Source organism: Anabas testudineus, chromosome 5, assembly GCF_900324465.2.
Source record: "Anabas testudineus chromosome 5, fAnaTes1.2, whole genome shotgun sequence".
NCBI lineage: Eukaryota > Metazoa > Chordata > Actinopteri > Anabantiformes > Anabantidae > Anabas > Anabas testudineus.
In genome coordinates, this window is record NC_046614.1 from 6,649,282 (window position 1) to 6,667,966 (window position 18,685).

Consider the following 18,685-nt stretch of genomic DNA (forward strand, 5'->3'; position numbering starts at 1 on the left):
ACTGTAAATTGTCATTGAGAAGGAAAATTTAAACTACTCCCAAAAATCTTTCAGTTACATGTAAATGCCCTGAATAGTTTCCTTTACCTCCCTGCTCACATAACAAAACTTGTATAGGTTTATAGCCATTACCGTAGTAATGGCTATAAAATAAGATACGCCTAATTTTCTCCATCTACGGGCTTGCAAATCAAAGCCAGTTGGTTGAACTTGGAGCCCAAGTCTCTCAGCACTTTCTGGAATGACTCGTCCTCATCAGGAATGGTGATGTTCTCCAGCTCAAAGTGGTCGTCGAAGTTCCCCTCCTCTGCGTAGGGGTGAGGCTGATAGTCCAGATCATCCTCTGTCTCCTGTAGAGAGGAGAGCCTCTGCAGAGGGGGAGGGGAAATAATCTTAAGTCAAACTTTATACGCTGCTTGTTTTAATGCTGTGGGCTCATACATGAATTCACAGTTGGACATAAGTCACAGTATTATACTGTGTGTTCTACCAACCCAGTGAAGCAGGGCTAGGACAGTTGCATCCGTCACGTGGCTTGCTTCTCTCTTGTAGAGATAATTCATTGTACTCATGTCCTCCTGCTGTACACATCACAAAAGCTTACATAAAGATTTGTTCAACCACTGCCTCAAGGTAAGGAGTGAACAACTGTTACTGTGTGGTGGTAGCCATTGACCACTGGAGAACTCTTCTTTCCAGGACTGGAGAAAAGTGAAACAGAAGAGCAAAGACGGATCACTGACCTCTAGTGAGAGCATATTTTCCTGGTTCCAATTGTCATTGAACCCATAGAAAACGTCTCTTCTATAATCTCCATAGTTTTCATAGGCAGTGTTCTTCATATCCTGTTGATACTGACAGAAGCAATAGTCGATTTAAAGATCCTATTACATTTAATACATATTTATTATACAAGTTTATTCATATGATCAGAACTCACCTTTGTTGGAAATGTTTGCCGCACTGCATTGAGAGTTTGCCACTTAGATGAGTCTTGGTACTTTTCAGAAGACGCTGCAGGTGGTTTAAGAAAACAGTCTGGCATCTTTGGGGGGAAAAAAATAATTACTGATGCTTGCATAGTTAAAAATGTGGAAAGTGGAAAGTGTTTGTTTGTGAGCAGTGACCTTGCAGTCTGTTCCCGGTGTCTCTATGTTTGATGCGAGAAGGGTTTCTCCAGAGGCCTCACTAATCTGCCCAATGATGAACTCTTTTTTGTTTCGAGAGATGACAACTGATGTCAACAGTAGGACTGTCAGTGAGGCAGAAACAACTTGTGAGTTACCAGAATTGTCACAATACCACAGTGTACAGTGTCACTAAAAAAAAAAAAAAAAGGCAGTGAGCCTGTTTCTTACACAGCAGTAAAAGCAGTGAGGCAAACACTATGCCTATAGCACCAGAGGCTGCTTTTGTGGCAGTTTTTCTCTGGGTTCGGCAGGTGGGTGTCACAGAGCAGTTGCACACGGTCACACTGAGGTTATAAACGCCAAACTCTCCTTGCAAATCGGAGATCTTCACGTTGATTGTGTATGGGCCAGCATACACTCCAGGCTGCTTCACCAGACCAGCTGTGTAACCTATGAGGAGTAGTCACCAAAATGTCTTCATTGTTTTTTGTCTAATATATATTTTTGTTTTCTGGTAATTATGTTTTACTACATAGCATGGGTTTCTCTACCATAGGAGGGATTCAGTTTCCATTTTCCTTTTACATCCCCCAGAAGTTCAAATTTGAATGGCCCTCCGAAGGGATTTTCATCTAGGTCAAAGGCGGTGATGTTGGTGACGCTGCTGGACATGCATACATCCAAGTAATCAGTTGTCATCTGTGGCAGGTTGTCATTCAGGTCAGTCACATGGATTTGGAGTGTTGAGGTGCCTGTTAATGGTGGCTCACCTGTCAAAGATAAACAGTCAAATAAAATCCTTTCTAATAGTGTTCATCCATGATACCAGCAAGCCTTTAAATTTTACCTTTGTCCACTGCGTAAAGCAAAATGCTATAGACACCGTTAACAACATGAGGAGATTCTCTGTCTGGTGATTTGACTGTAGTGATATCGCCTGTGTTAGGATCCACTGTCACCCATCCAGATGGATCATGTGCAACCTTGTACCTAAGGGACAAATGCAATTTGTTTAGAAGGCCTCAGAGTAGCTTTCAAACATGTCAAAATAAATGTCCCACTTACAAAAAATCTCTTGCATGACTGGAGTCTGGATCGACTGCTGTCACTTTCTCCACCCAGGTTCCAATGGGTGAGTTCTCCTTCAACACAGCCTCTTTGACAGTCACGGCGAACACTGGAGGGTCATTGACATCCTCCACCTCAACGATGATTTTTACAGAGGGACCCTGACCTGTATGAGAATCATCACTTGTACTGGTGTCAACAGTCCAGAGACCTGAGGATGTCCTCTCCTTCACTTTACAAGAGAAATAGGGCACCTCATTTTCCACTGAGATAGACAGTTCCCTCTGTGCTCCCTCCTCAAAGTCTAAAGGCTGAAATCAAAAGGTGATGATGTTAAATTGTTGATTTGTTGTGTGTAATTCATAAAACATCAGGCTGTGGTAACAGAATCTAAAAATGATCATGTTAAATTGGAGCAGATGTGTAATAACAAACAGGCGTGTCATGATTACATGTTACAGTAGAGGTGGGTAGCCGTGAAATGTAAAGTATGCATTTAAACAGCACCTACTTTTACTACTGTGAGGATGCCGTCATTGGTGTCTGGGTCTGTTTTAATCTCAAAGTGCCCTCCCTTGTCACCCTGTATGGTGTATCTAGCTCTCCATGCAGGGCTCTTTGGGGTGTCTTCATCTGCCACATGCAGCCGCAGGGGAGAGGACCCGATTTCACCTTCCTTGACTTTACCTGTACCCTGATGTGTGAATGTAAGGTTCAGATGATTGGGAAAAAATGAAACAGTCTGTAAATAGTATTAGAAATGTGAAGTCGGTATACAACTCTGAACTGGAGTGTTTCTTGTTGTCTGGGGATGTAATGAAACGAACATGCTAACAAGCGGTATGCCTTGCTTACCGTTTGTCCGGTAAAGGTTGGGAGGTGATCATTTCCGTCCTGCACGTGAATGGCAACAGTGGTAGAACTGGACAAGCTAACCACTTCACCGTGGTCTTTGGCCTCCACCAGCAATGTGAACATTTCAGCCACCTTAGTACAAATGCAACATGAAAATCAGTACTGCACTTTATTATATACATGGATTGGTTACTAAGTCATATTAAAGTCTATCCTTCACTCATTGTATCTCCATTTTTAGGGGCTCTATTGAATTTAGGCCAAAACAACCGTCAGGTACATTCTTTTAAAAAAAGAGAGAGAAAAAGCACTGGTGAGCTCAACAACATCAAAGATCAAGAATCAGATCCCTTCAACTGGATAAGAAAAAAGGAAGGAAAGGAACAAATCATACCACATCCTGTGTCAAATGGTGGAGGCAGTGTTATGACATGACCATGTATGGCACCCAGTGGAACAGGCTGTTTATTGATGATGTGACAGAAGTAGAAAGATGAATTGTGGGGTGTATAGGGCTACACTCTCTGCTCACATTCAGCCAAATGCTACAAAACTGGTACTGCACCACTTCACAGTGCAGATGGATATTGACCTTTGACATATTGCATAACAACATTGCTTTGAGGCAAAAAAAAAATTGAATACTCTTCAATGGCCAAGTCAGATACCTGGTTTCAAACCAACAGAGTAGCTTTTCAGTTTCTGAAACATAGCTGAAGGCAGAAAGACCCAAAGACAAGCAGCAACTGAAGGTGGCCGTAGTGAAGGCCTGGCAAAGCACCTCCAGGGAGGACATTTAGAACTGGATGAAGTGCATGGGCTCCATACCAAATGATTTACATTCAAGTATTAAAAATGGTGCTTATACTTACAATTATATCTCTTTGTCCAAATATCAGTAAGCCAGTGAAAATTCTCCATTAAAAATGGCTGCAGTTACTAAACGGTAAATGTGTTTGGGTTTTTTTGGACGCTACTGAAAATAAGGGTGACGGTCTCAAATTCAATCTATTGTGGCAGTGTATAAGGGACATTATGACAAAATCATAATAACTCTGTCACTGTCCTGATAGACACTGCCTAACCTCACCCTGCAGCTAACTTAGGTAATGTTTGACATTCCTTACATATAATCCATCCACATGTCGTGCTTTACATGCTCTCCTCTGAGACCTAGCAGAAAGGGAACCAGCATACTGACTATGTCCATCTATATAATTTAACATTCTGCACATGCCTCATGATCCAAACATCCTTTGAATGAAATTGCTCCAGACTCGTCAATGAAGAATTCAGTGTCTGCAATATTTGGAGACACGTGCTTGATTTCATAGTGGAAGGTGGAGTTTGGTGTCCCTCTCTGGTCTCTGTCATAGGCCATAACTCTCAGGAGAAGGGAGCCTGTTGGAAAATGTTGAAGAAATAAAGCGAGGACTGTGCTTAATTGAAAGAGAAAAAATAACAAAAACGCATTGTCCCAGCTAAGAGGCCTATTCATTGTTACATTATTTACCTTGTGTATTTTCCTCACCAATGCTGATTTCATACAGATCCCTGTGAAAGCGTGGTGGGTTGTCATTGATGTCCTGGATATAAATCTCAACTCCTAACTTAGTGTCAATGAGGAAATCTGGCTTTCTCACCTCAAAAACCAGCTGTGGAGTGAAAGACATGACTCTGAGTTAGTCATCTAAAGCCCCAGCTTTTACTGTGAAGCAGCTGTGTTAATCCGAATTAAAATAGCTCGTAAGCAGAACTCACTGCTAAGTTATGCATTTAGTTTAGAGCAATCACTTGGAGCACTTTCCCATGGGTTTATTGTGCAACCTCCTTAAGTCAATGTCATTAACTCTAGGATATAACAGTGCAGATACTGTGTTTCTATGTGTGAGTGTGTTGAGTCCAACCTTTAGCATTGTCTTCATCTCGTAGTCCACAGGCTTGTGGACAAACAAAGTGCCATCCTGATTAATGGAAATGACTCCCTTCGGCTCCTTATCCACTCCTTCGCCATAAATATCAAAGTATACCAGATACTCCCGCTCAATATTTATCTACAACAGAGCATCAGACACTTTAAGGTTTGCAGTTTAGACCTGCAGTGATCATTTATGTGTTTTCGTAATGATTTAATAATGGTGTTTGAGATATGAAATAGATCCATGCAAAGACGAATGTCCTGTACATTGTCCACTGTCCTCCTTTCAGAAACTCCATATATAGACTTAGAAAATGAATTGGGAAAATGAAATGACCAGTTTGTTTACTTAGCCGTGCTCTCACCTTGCCCAGCGCATATGGGAACGGCCCCGAGAACCCCTCCTCAATTGTGAAGGAGTCAATTATCCATGACCTTTTGTAGCGACTCAACAACTCTGAGCATGTTGTACTTGACAAACAGTAAACCTGAAAGACAAACAAAACCTGAAGTGTCTTTTCAAGTTATTGTATGCAGAGAAGGATTGACTAACCTCTAGCCCTTCTTTAAGAGTAATCGTGCTGCCGAGTTGGTGAACCAGTTCCTCTGAAGTGTAAAATGATACAGTTTCTACAGCAGCACTATCAAAGTGGGATTTCTTTGCACCTTATTCTTTGCCATTCCAAGTACTTTCATATTTTGTGTACACATAAGACACATTGCTGAACTATTTCAACACGGTGGGGAAATATTGACCTATGTGTAAACATAAACTTTACAATTTGTCATTGAACTTTTCCAAGGGCATTGTGTTGCAGCATCAGTGAACCAGTTCTGAACCAAGTCTGTTCAGGCATTTTTACAAAAACAGGAATATAACAGTGTAAAAAAACAATTTGCATCTTGTGTTTGACCGTACAGAACATTTGCATTTCTTATGCATGCACACACCAATGAATCACTGGCTTATTTAAATACAGTGAGAAGACACTGAGTTACATGAAAACCCCAACTACACATTATGCCCTTGAACTTCCAGACCAGCAGATTGCTAGAAAGTGACAACTGGGGTTGACTTTACATTATGTCCTATTTTTCTTCAAGAAAATAAAAAAAGTGATTTAATCAGAAATAGTATCAGTATAAATTTTATATTGAAGTACAAAGAAATAGAAATATTTGGAGTCAGTGTTGCCACCTACCAGAAGGAAGACGCAGAGCATGATGCCTGTTCAGTAAATCCAACTCCGAGTGTTCGAGAACTGACTTTTCTGACAGTAAAAAGAAGATGAGACCCTGCCCCCTGTGTTTTACACACCCACATATCGTACTCCCAGGTTACTATGTGTGTGAACTTGTTCGTCTATACTGTACAGTCTGAGACCTGGTTTGAGTTTTGTAACAAGAGAGTGAGGAGATTTGGGGAAAACATGTGAACATGTAGTTTAGTTCCCTCACTAATTTAAACCTATTCAAAGGACTTTGTTTTGTTTACAGTAAGGTTAAATGAATTTAAATTAATGTTAGGGGCTGAGGTACATCACTGTTCTCACAACTCCAGAAAGACACAACTGTGCATGCATTTATTAAACCAACATTTAAAATCAAAATCATCCAGTATGTCACTGTTTGCTGAGGAGCTTCTCTGGAGCACTGAACCATGCTCACAGTAGTATTGAGACGCTAACGTACAGTCACTGACCCACAGTGTTCTCAGCACTCTGCATACTTGACTTGTTTGAACGTTTTATATTATGCTGAACTACAGGTTCATGCATCCCCCGAAGCAACCTTTTTAAATCACTGTCTAGGAGCAGTGAAGGAAATATAGAAGAGCACGTTTGCTGATTTTTAGCAACATAAGGATCCATTTTCTCTTTTGCTTTATTGTGTTATAACAAAGAAATCTTTTTGGAGACTTGTTTAAAATTAAAAGTTAAAAAAACAGAGATTATGTACTGGCAGAACAATGTATTACCTTCAGGAACAATAATGGTTAAGAATCATACGCCTTGTTTTACCATTTTACTTCAAGTCATACTTAATAATTCTTTTTATTCCTGTTATTGCTTTATTGTCCTGAAATGTTAATATTAACGCTGTACAAAAGTCATCAATCACAAGCAGTGTGAGGTCAAAAAGAGGTGAATAAATCTTTGAAACATGCCGAAACAGGAATTAAAAAAAATATCAGGTCAGAATTAATAGGAAATCTCCATGTTTTCAGTTCATGGCCTCCATCTCCAAACCTAACACAGAGTACACAGAACACCTACAACCTAAAGACAGTGGAAGACAGTCATAGCGGAGAGGCTTCTTTCAATGGTTCCCATATCAAAGTCCGCTCTTTGATCACCGATCAAGGTGTCAACTATTATACTGAAGGTGAAGATTAGTTGTGTGGAGGAGAACGTGATGAACTCTGACTTTTCACCTTCTCTCTCTCTGGAGGCTCAGCTCTCCTCTTAACTGTGCAAGTGTGTGTTTCCTCGTCATCTGATCCCCCTACAGGGGTGTCTCCTCTATTGGCACTGGTGGTCTGGCTGTCAAAGGAGGACTGAGAGGATGTGGACGACATGCGGGACTTGGCTTCCAGACCCTCAAGGACATGTCTAAAGAGTCCGTTACTGATGACTTCTTCATTGTTGTTGTTTCCCTGGACTGTGAGTCAGATGAAAAACACTGTTAGAGCTGCAGGTTTGCTGTTAAATATCTTAATTTATGTACTACTACTACTTCCAGTTTTCATACCTGGCAGCGGGGACGTCAGCCCACCCTCTTCTCCTGCAGAGTTGAAGAAGACATCCAAAGTCTCCTGGTCAGAGATGTCAATCAGCTCCATCTGATCCAGCAAGTCTACATTCACCTCCATAGATGAGATACTGCCAATTGGGGCTACGAGAAGAGAGAAAGATGTGAAGGTCTGCATAGGAGTGTGCAGGTAATCACAGCGGTGTCACCCGTCCAACTCACGTCTCTTGTAGTCTCTGATGCAAAGGTGTGCGGACGACAGGTAGACGTCCACATCATGCTGGAAGACCTCCTCGAAGAAACGCTGTCTCTCTCTCAGCTTGAGCTGCTGCGCTGCATCTACATCTGGCAGCCTCTGGCCACGTTCAGTCTCAGCTGGTAATCACAACAACAGAACCCCAAAGTTAGCCATCTGGAGTCTTGAGGTCAGAGAGCACACAAGGAGATTTCACGGACTAGACCCTCCACCCTGAGTCAGTGGGATTATCTGATGTGCTATAATGTGACACATTCTGGAGTGTGAGATCCACAGTATGTTGCAGTGACAAAGGGGTCGCCCATTGTTGCCAGAAGGGGGAGACGTTGAGCCACAAGCAACATGGACAAGTTCATCAAGTTGAAGATAGGATGGAACCTAATTTTCATGCCTTTTCAGCATTGTTGTAATAGACCTGCATTTAAGTCCAATGAGTGAATGAAGGGAGGGGGTGAACAGCAGCAGAGTATTACTGCAACATGAATGAGGAATGAAGAAACACCGGTCTCAGTAAATGTTGTAAATATCCAACACAAAGACGGCTACTGACAAGGTCACAGCAATTACATTGAGCTTGGAGAAAAAAAAGTCAGTCTCCTTTGCAGTTCGTACATTTTCTGTACATGTAAAAAAAAACGACATAAATGAAGCCAGACTGGTTTGGTAACAGAGTCTGCATATCAACTCTAAAGCTCACACTCTTGTTATTATACTTAAAATTGTTCTGTGGCTATGTAAATTTCAAATCCACTACTTAGACTCCATAGATTCACAATCTGAGTTTTGACGAGCTCTTGTAAACTGCGGGCAGGGATTGAACTAATTGGATGAGGCTTTCTAGACACATCTAAACTAGGAAGATTATCCCAGCCTGTGCTGAGAGCAGCAGTCAATGCAGCTCTATAAATACGCCACCAGTGCGATGGAGGATAGAAAGATGTTTACAGTATCATGAAAGGAAGAGATTTCAATTTCCCACTGGAGCAGTCGGTTGCTCCAGCTCAGTAAACTAAACTTTATAATTCAGACTGTTAGAAAAAAAAAAAGCTCATAGAACTATAAGAGTAAAAATGTTGGTGGCCTCAAAGCATCAACAGGTTGGCTTCTTCTGAGCGCTGCTTCAGCACATGCTTCTTCAAGTCGTGCCGAGGCACATGTCTGTAGTGACAGCAAGATGGCTGACTGCAGCGCTGCCCTGTTTGACAGCCTGCCTCCTGGGTACAGGGACCTCGCTGGCTCTGGGATCAGATAGGCAGGACTGGACTGACAGTTTATTCTGCATAAACACAATAAATATATACTTTCTGACCAATCTGATGATTTGACGTATGTCATTTAAATTTTTTAGCAAAAACACAAAGGTGCAGGTGCCACCACAAGTCCCCCGTCGACCACGTGATGTCAGTGGTTACGCAACAAGGAATTTCCCAGAGCAGTGGACTGTGCTGACATGAAAATCAAGTGGTTAATAGTGGTAATGTTTTATGGCAAATTACTGCAGAAAACCACAAAATGTTCACATAGTTTTTCTTGCCACTGTATACTTTTTCTGCTTCTTTGTGTAGATGTCTTTGGGAGTCTTCTCTCATTGTTACACTTGTACAGAATCTCAGGGGAGGAGCACTGACAAAGCAAGATGTCAGTGACAATCAGGAGCTTCTCCTTTGACGCGGGTTTGGATGATAGGAGCTGCTACTTTAATGCCACAGGACAAAACACTCAGTTTGTTTGTACGAGTGTCCAGCCTTCTCTTTCTTTTAAAAAGAGAAGCGACTTATTTATTTCGGAATTGCGTCTGAGAAAATAGGCTGCAGGTTTTAGTTAAGTGCTTATCCAGGGGTTTTTCTCACTCAGTTAAACCCCGATTGATCACAGCATTGATTGTTTCTACTTACAGGGGGGAGCCTGTGGAGCACTAAAGGTTAGCTACAGATGCATATCTTCACATTGATTTGCTTTCCTATCCAGTACCCAGCCCTCCCCTGAATTACTTTGATCGATATGGCTTCTCTGTCTCTGGACGACCCCAGTGTGACCTCTGATTAGCCAACTACTCACAAGGGAAAAACCTCTATCAGAGGAAAATTATGCTGAAGACATCACATGTCCTGTCTTTTAAAAGCCCCGCCACACCCGCATTCTTTAGTTTCATGTGTGGAGGGCCTGTGGCCGCTCAAGACGGAGGACCGCGAGAGGACAGAGAGGGGCTGTAAACAACCTGAAGACATGAGCTTGACCCAGAATTCTCTCTTTTCCCTTTACTGTCTCGCTCTACTTGTCTCTCTTTCAGGTTTTTGAATGTCCTGTTTCTCTATCAAAACCCCATGCTTTCGTCTCTTTCTCTGTCTTCTCTGTCTTTCCATCATTTTTTCTTTCCCTCTGTCTCTCTGCTAATCCCTCTGGTCTTTTCACTATCCACTCCTCTGCCCCCCTGTTCTTGTCTGTCTGTCCTGTATGTCTCTCTTTCTCTCATTCCCTCTGTCTCCTTCTAACTTTGCTTCTGCCATTTTCTTTCTGTTTTTCCCTTTCCTTGCTCTGAGTGCTGTGGGACTTGAGGAAGGAGAGGTCATAGATCAGGGCTGAGGACCAGCTGGACATGGCAGAATGACTGGAACAGACTGAAACATACAGTCGATGCAGACAGAGCTGGCCGGACGTATCCGCATGCCACTCTGCCTCCCCACATAAAGACAAACCCAGATCCTCCGCTCAGGGGGCAGACAGAGAAAGAGTCCATTCAGAGCCAGACAAAAGCAGAGATGTAAGGGACCGGGGACTGGCCTGCACTCCTCAGACATGATGCCACTTTCAGGGAATGATTTGGATGTTTGGTGGGAGCATGTTCGGCATTTAATTTGTTACACGGCACTAATTTAGATGCAGATGAAAACTGTTATTGCTGTAGACATTTAAATAAAAGATATGGGTTTGCCTTTGTGTATTGTAAAAAGTCACAGCAGCCAGTGTTTCTGCTTTTTGTTTCATAAAATCTGTGTCATGATGATACAGACTCCTCAAAAGACATCTGGCAACAGATGTACACCAGCATGACACAGAGAACACTTGGTGCTCTACCGTCTACTGTCAGTTGGACTGCATTTTTTCCTGAACAGTGCTCATTTTCCAGTGTAAAATAACACAAAAAAATCACACCACTGTCTGTTTCTATTTAGCATCTGCATGTCATGTGCCCAGTAGCCCTGTCCCATTTCCAAGGACAGGACCCTGAAAGGCTGGCTTAGAAGCATCAACAGCACAAACAGCAGAGGCAACACATCTCTAGGCAAAATGAAGGGACGGGAGGGCTCAGTGTCCCCTACAGGCCATCACTGTGCAACAAGAAAATGTGAGCTCAGTGGCAGTCCTTTGAAACTGAGACGAGAGAAGGTCAGGACAGAACACAGCGGAGAAAACAACTTCTCCAGATTATCCAGTTGTTTTTGGTTGTCAGAGCAGCGTGGTCTCAAAGCCCTCAAGACACTGTAGTTAGACAGACCCCCCCATTGGAAACCATCATGTCCTGCTCTGCTGTGATCATAAATCAGTTTGCCAGACTTCTTTCAGCAAGGGAGGCTTTTTCTGAGAAGTAGTTTCCTTATACAAACGGATGAGTTGTCCCTGTTTAAATTGCTCTGTTGGTAGCACATGCAGTACTTCCTCAGCTAATCCTCCATTTGATGTAAATAGTAGACTGCCAAGAATAGCGTATGGGTCTGTACTGACAGTGGGTTAACATGTGAAAAATAAATGTCATGACTTGCTGCTCTTTGACATTCTTAGTATAGATGATAATAAATTGCTTATTTACCCATAATTAGTAAATAATTGCTAAACATATAAAAAACAGAAATTAATGTATTTATTTATTTCACAACATTTATTACCAAGCAATGCATTTAATTACCATACATGTATTTGTTCCCACTTCCTTTTTTCTGTTTTTGTTTTTCTCTTACTGTTACTGTTTCTGTATTGAACTCCATATCTCAGTACATGTTAAGCTTTTCTTTGCCCTCTCTCAAACACACTCTGTGACTGTGTATTGATAAAAAAAAAGAACCAGACAGCCCTGCTCGCCCTTGATCATCATGACAGACCTGAAACTCTGAGGTACCACTTGTTAGGCCCGAGGTCACAGTGAGTAAACCGGCTGCTCTCTCCACTCAGACACTTTGGTTTGTTGGAGGAGGGAGATTTTGTTTCACATGGACAGCTTCCCAGCTGCAACAAGGAGGGAGTGAGCTTTAAACACAGCCAGGCAGCAAAGGTCAGGGAAGACAGAAACACTTGCAAAAATGTTAAAAATGAGGGGAATGTCTTAAAAAACATCTACAGAATGATGACAGCGAGGTTAGCTAAGAGCAAGACAACACAAGGCTGTGGGCTGGAGAGCATGGAGAGGGGTCAATTCTGCACAGGCTCATTAGTTAAGGAGGGATGTCTTGTATTTTTTTACTGGGCTCTTCCATTTACCTTCAAGCAACAACATCGACCTCAACAGCAGGAGCAGCCTGTTAACATTATACAGCTGGTCATTAGTGGATCAGTCACTTTGCACAGGCTGTTACTATAATTAATGCTGTCTCAGTGGTCATGAGGGGCAACCGGTTGGCTGCAGGTAGACGATTTGGCAGAGACGCAGCCATAAAATGCAGCGCTAATCTATCACAAATGGTGATGATGTTTAAGACATTTACAGTGGGGCTTCAACATGTCCTGCTCAGCACATTGTGATGCTCTTATTAAAGTGCCTCCTTGTGCTTTATAGTTTTCTGATGTAATGTGGCTACAGTTTTAAAAGCAAGCATTGTTTGCATCAATCATCAACACAGAAAATATACTGAATGGAGGGGGAAGAGACAGGTGGCTGTACTTGTAAAATGGACAATAACATGTTTGGAGAGTGTGGAGTTGCTCTGTCTCACAGTTTTATTTTTGGTTTCTCTCCCTCTCAGCTTGTCTCCAAAAAAGCAGCCATTTACTGGGCTCCAGTTGCAAATTGTGAATTATTTATGGCAGCTGTTGATCTGACTGTTTTTGCTGGGACAAAGCAATGTCCAGCACCATTAGGACAACAATGACATCACTGTTAACCCTCTCCTTGTCTCCCTCCATCCATGAATACAGCCAGAGCGACAATGGGACTGTTTGTAGGTCAGTGGCCTGTCCCACTGCCCTCCATAAGCTCACAAGCAGACTGTCATGAGTTCTGATCAACACAATGACCAAGTTTTTTTCTACTCTTATAAAATCATCTTATTTAATATGACGTTTAAGGAACAGTCATGTCAGATTGAGAATTACTCATGCAATTCAACTAGCCAGTAATGCTTGTAGCCTTGTAACACAGCCTTATAATAAAGTAAAGCAAACAGAATCAGCCTGTTACAAGTAAAGTGTATCTGGAGGTGGAAAACAACATTACAGAGGACATAGTAACCTAGCTGAGGTCAGAAAATGTCTCCATTGCTCTTTATTCAGTGATTGAATCACACTAATAGCTGGTCATTAAATTATCTAATCACAGACACAAAACAAGGATTTTCTAGTGAAAGCTGATCTGGTGCATTTCTCTGACTAAGGGTTAGTAAAACGGTTCTCTCACTTCCTGCCTGAATGAGAGAGAGCGAGACTAAGAATGAAACTTTAGTTCTCCACTAAAGTCCTCACATGATGACATTTACATGGGAGGCATAAACAAGCTGTAAACATGACAAATATAGCCACCTTTGACACAGTTATGGCAAACAGTTGTTCATTTACATTGAGCAGACACGCAGTAGCATTTGTGACAGCTGAGGAATATCCAATAATAACTCTGTTTTTGCTCTCCACCGTAATACCTGCTGCTCCACTATACTGTATACATTGGGAGGCTTACTGTATGGGACTTATGGAGACAGTCCAGAAAAGCCCAAGATATCAGGGGCCAGAGCCTCTTAATAATTGTTTGAGTCACAGCTCAGCTGAAAGACATGACCACAAGAAAACAGTATGAAAGAAGCATATGAACCGAAAAAAAAAAACAAAAAACAAATAACAAATAAAAAATTAAACAAAAATTAAATCAAAAAACAAATAAATTACTTTAAATGTACTTATGGAAAATAAAAAACAACTAATGAAGCTGGCCTGGACATACAGTAAATTACATGGTACCAATCAAGTGATTTCTGTAACTCTCAATGAGACTTCTGCACCTTTCTGCAGGTATTTTTGGGCCACTCCTCGTGAGCAAACTACTCTAGCTCCATTGTTGATGTGGCTATTCGGATCCTGTGGTCTCTGATGCCTGCCTGATGCCTGTCTGATGCCTGTCTGATGCCTGTCGTGATGGCAACCCCCGAACCCGGTGGTGCACACTGAGTACCTTAAGGTTCTGGATGTTGTGGCGCTGTAATGACTGATATGCCTTTACAGCATCGTGTGGCTGTCAGGGACAGTGCCACTGGACTTGGCAGACTGGGGTGGTAGCCCCTCATTTCAAGAAGGGAGACAGGAGGGTGTGTTCCAACTACAGGGGGATCACACTCCTCTCCGTGAAAGTCTATGCCAGGACGTAGACATGATAAATCACTTCCTACACAGAAAGACAGCAGTGCCTGGATGTGTTAACATAGTCTGTACACAGATTAGTTTTGGATTTAGGATCTAATAAGAGGAGCTGCTCTGTGTCCCCAGGGCTGCACAATCTACTCTGTTAAATTGATGGGAACTATATTCAACTACCCTTGCAAGGCTGTTTAGTATAATAATACACAGATGCAAAAATAATTAACTTATGTCAGGATGCATCATTTGTAATAGAATAACCCATTTATTCGCATTGTGTGAAGTTTTGTCACATTGTTAAGTAATGATCTTGTTTCCTGTTGCTTCTGAAACAGCACAACACAGCTTTCACACTTCTTCTGTTGCAATAGCAGTGATGGACTGCTGGAAATGTGCATTTTATTAATAACCAGTGTCTGTGGCTTTGATGAAACCCTGTTTATTTAATCTTGACACCTATCACCATACTTGATCCCAACTAATCACAACATAAGATCCTTAAATTGATGAAAAAATGAGCCATCTACCACCAGCCTGCCCAGTTATGTTGTCTTTTTCATTTCTCAACTGAGTCTGGTCTGCATACTGGGAAATACTGTGCACTGTACTCTTCAATCTTTTATTTACTGGTGGTAAAATAGTAAAATTTAAAGCTACTGTTACAAATATGGTAAAATTAGGAATTTATTAAATTACATATACTGTATTTGCTGGATGTGTAAATAGTCCAGTGACATTATATAGTTTATATTATATAGTTTACAGCCTGTTTAATCTGTCACTGTGTTGTTGCAGGTTCAAATGAACAAAGAAAGCTTGGAAATATAAAATAGAGTTACTTCTTAATGGAAGAATTCCCAGAAAAAACTGACATGATCACAAAAATGACCTGTTCAGGTAAAGAGGTAAACAATGTAAGTTAGAAACAACCACATGTTCTGGTTTACACCTTCTTCAATTTGCCACTCTGGCTCAGATATTAAGCTCCAGTGACTAGAGCAGAGCACCATAGCAAAGATATAGACTGTGTGTATACCTCAGAGTGTCATTAACTTCAAACACAGAGTGAACATGCTATAGGTTTGTGGTTATCTAATTCGCTCATTAAACAGCATCCACCTCCTCAGGGGAGCTGAGCTAAGATGTACGGGGATTACAAGCAATTTCTTCTGCATCCATCCTCCTGCCTGTCATTTAAATCTGTAACATGCTTTCAACAGCTGGTCAGTCCTTCACTCCACAGCACACAATGTGTCGCTCTCTGGCACATTCCCACAATAATCAAAACATGACTGAATGGTAATGAGGCACAGAGGCCGGGGCCGAGCAACAGATGGGAGACATCTTCTCTGGAGTCCAAACCCAGATCCTTTTTAGCCTCATGAAATCATACACTGATCTCACTGGAACTAATGCAATTTCAGGTCCTATCTGGGTTGGTGTGTCTGTGGAACAAGCTGCAGCCCCTGCTGCAGTCGGTCAACCCTGATGAGATCTGCAGGCACAATCCCATTAGAAATGAGATCTTTGTCTGGAGCTGTGCAGTGGCCCTAATCCAAGATCTGTGTGTGTGTGTGTGTGTGTGTGTGTGTACATGGACGGTAAGGTAGGGCTGGGTGGTTTGAGTGTACAAAGAGAGTGTGACCTATTCACTTGGAGTTACTCAACATTCCTGTCTGGCTTTTAGCTGGCGCTGCACTTGGACATGTCACTTCAGGGAACATCAACACAATGGCAGCTATTTAACACTGACTATCGTCACAGTTTCCTCATCATATATGACACACACACACACACACATGCAGAGGACTTATGCCTCATAGTGATGAAACAGTAACTAAATTATGTCCCCACCCACCTTGGGTAAAGAAAGCAGAAAGTTATAAGAAAAGTTAACCTGTGCTTTTCCCATACTTAGTGGACAGGATTTGTGACAGTAAAGGGGAAACTTAAAATGGCAGAGGTGGGCAAACAGTAGGAAACTCAACTACATTTCCACACATTATGAAAACTGTAAACACATTCCATTTCTTAGCCTTAAATGTTCATCTGCATGTGCCGCACTCCTGAGAGCCAAATATGGAGAAGAATTTTCTTCCTCTGATCTAAATTTAAAAACTGTGTTTCTAAAAGATAGGTTTCTGGAAAAGAAGTGTAAATTACTCACAGGGCAGGCGTTTGTTGTGCAGGTTGGTTGTTGAAGAAGAGCTCATGTTGCTGCGGAATCAGAGGAGACAGATAGTAAATCAGTGTGTGATGGCCAGTCAGCCCTGAGAGAGTTCAGCAGAGAGGTTGCCAGCGATCATCTCCCAGCTCCTTCGCTCTCCTTAAACAGCCCCACAGTGACGGATGCTGCTCTCCTTCCCCACGTCCCTCTCTCCCCTCAGTGGATACTGAGCCTCTTGAATGAAATGAGAACAAGTTTGTTGCTTCGTGGAGGAAAGCAGCTGACCAATGACGGGAAGAAGGGAGGGGTTGAGGGAGCGCAAGACGGGATTAAAAAGAGGGAAGGAGGGATTTTATGTAACGGAGTGGAAAATACCAAGGATAGACAGACACATGCCTTTGTTATTTTTGTCTCCTTACGCCCCCTCCCTCATCCTCAGCAACTCCCTTTCTGTCTCTGGTTCCCTGTGTCCCTTTTTAGTTGGAGCTCTAAACCGTCTCTCTTCTGTTTCACTTTCAGGGTCAAGTGATGCCAAGAAATGGCACAATTCCAGATACAGACCACACATCCTACTATTCTCTTGACACACAACCACTGGGCCTGTTCTGTTCTTCGGTAGTGATTTGGGGGATAATTTAAAGGTTTTCAGTTTGTTTTTTTCCATACAGAACATTTTGTTGCCCACAAAATGCCTTACCTTACATAGGTAAGGCATACACTAAAATAGGCCGATTTTAGTGTATTTTCTTTGCCTTATAATTTTTGGTTATAATACCAATCTCATTAGAAAATAAATGAACGTTTAAAAAAAAAGATCACTGAAAAAAAAAAGATCACTACTGGCTTTAAAAAGTGTTTGTAGTGCATGTATGTTGTGAGAAATGTGGTTTCCTTTCACTGAATGACTATCAGAGTTGAGAAACTGCCAGGTGACAGTCTAGTAGCTGAAAATCTGTGCTTCCTGGACACCATCTAGTGGAGAACAGATGTAAGTTTCAGGTTCTCTAAGCTGGATTTGCTGATTACACTGTATTTGCATGCAAAGGCTTCACAGAGAAGCATTACATCATTGCCTTAAAAAAAAAACAAGACTGCATTAGCAATAGGCTTTAGAAGGGTGTTGTACTTCAGTTGCTAAAGATGCTGATGTCAGTCGTTGCAAGAATCTGTTTGTCAGAACCAGCACATAGAGAGCTAACTTGTTGATCATACACAACAACTCTGATCATCCGAACATTTTGTCTTCTGTACAATAACATGAATTGTCTTTCAATGTATTACACTTTTTGAAAACCATAATACTAAAGTCATTACAAGACATCAGATCGAAACTGCTTATGCCCACATATGCACGTAAACAAGCATTTTGTGTAAGCACTGAAACATTCACTACTGAAACTCACACTTGGCATCTGTGCCAAGCTGCAAATTGAAACTGCAAATACAGACTTTAAGGTAACAGTTGGGAAGTGGTGGGAGTGATTGGTGATTTCTATCAATAGAAGCACATTCTTTGTAAATGTCAGTGGTTGAGGTAGTTTAGCCTAAATGTGCTAGTCGTGGCGAAGACTGCGATGCAGCATCTCACCAAACCCTGTACTTTCTCCACCGTGCGTGTTTGCGTGCGCAGAGAAAGTGTTCAGCAGACAGAGAGAAAACAGATACAGAGAGAAAGAGTGAGTAGGCACAGGAAGCATGATGTGACTCAAAGTGAGAAATCCTCTTCACCTCAAACAAAATCATGCGTGGGCTTTCTCATAACTGGGGGTTCACCTGCTGAGGCCCTGCAAAATCAATAGCTGAGACCAGGACTGCTGTGCTACCGAGCAGCCACGAAGCAAAAGCCAACTCGTCTTTCTTGTGTTTTAAAGTGAGATGAAAGAAACAGGCAAGCAAGAGGAAAGTGAGGGAAAATATATAGAAGGCGAGCAGGCAGCAGAGCGTGGGTGAGGGTGAAGGGACATTGTTTATGGTGTCTGCACAGCCAC

At 42.0% G+C, this 18,685-nt stretch overlaps 2 protein-coding genes across 2 annotated transcripts; both read right to left on the minus strand.

The window, feature by feature from the left end:
- Positions 1–105: 105 nt before the first annotated feature.
- cdh27 (cadherin 27) lies at positions 106–5,495 on the minus strand (the record flags this gene model as incomplete). The annotated part of the gene is given in 14 exon segments (XM_033325970.1): positions 106–368; positions 495–854; positions 941–1,045; positions 1,128–1,252; positions 1,359–1,580; positions 1,682–1,900; positions 1,978–2,120; positions 2,196–2,509; positions 2,710–2,892; positions 3,054–3,185; positions 4,291–4,454; positions 4,567–4,708; positions 4,961–5,107; positions 5,337–5,495. Coding segments are annotated over 14 exon segments (2,622 nt in total), but the record flags the coding sequence as incomplete, so codon positions are not given.
- A 1,145-nt stretch (positions 5,496–6,640) lies between these two features.
- On the minus strand, positions 6,641–16,946 carry LOC113154591 (dysbindin-like). The gene is made up of 4 exons (XM_026348876.1): positions 16,698–16,946; positions 7,945–8,097; positions 7,723–7,866; positions 6,641–7,632 (listed from the first exon to the last, which is right to left on the minus strand). The coding sequence occupies exons 1-4, from the start codon at positions 16,741–16,743 to the stop codon at positions 7,364–7,366; spliced, it is 612 nt and encodes a 203-aa protein (XP_026204661.1). The 5' UTR covers positions 16,744–16,946; the 3' UTR covers positions 6,641–7,363.
- Between the last annotated feature and the right edge of the window lie 1,739 nt (positions 16,947–18,685).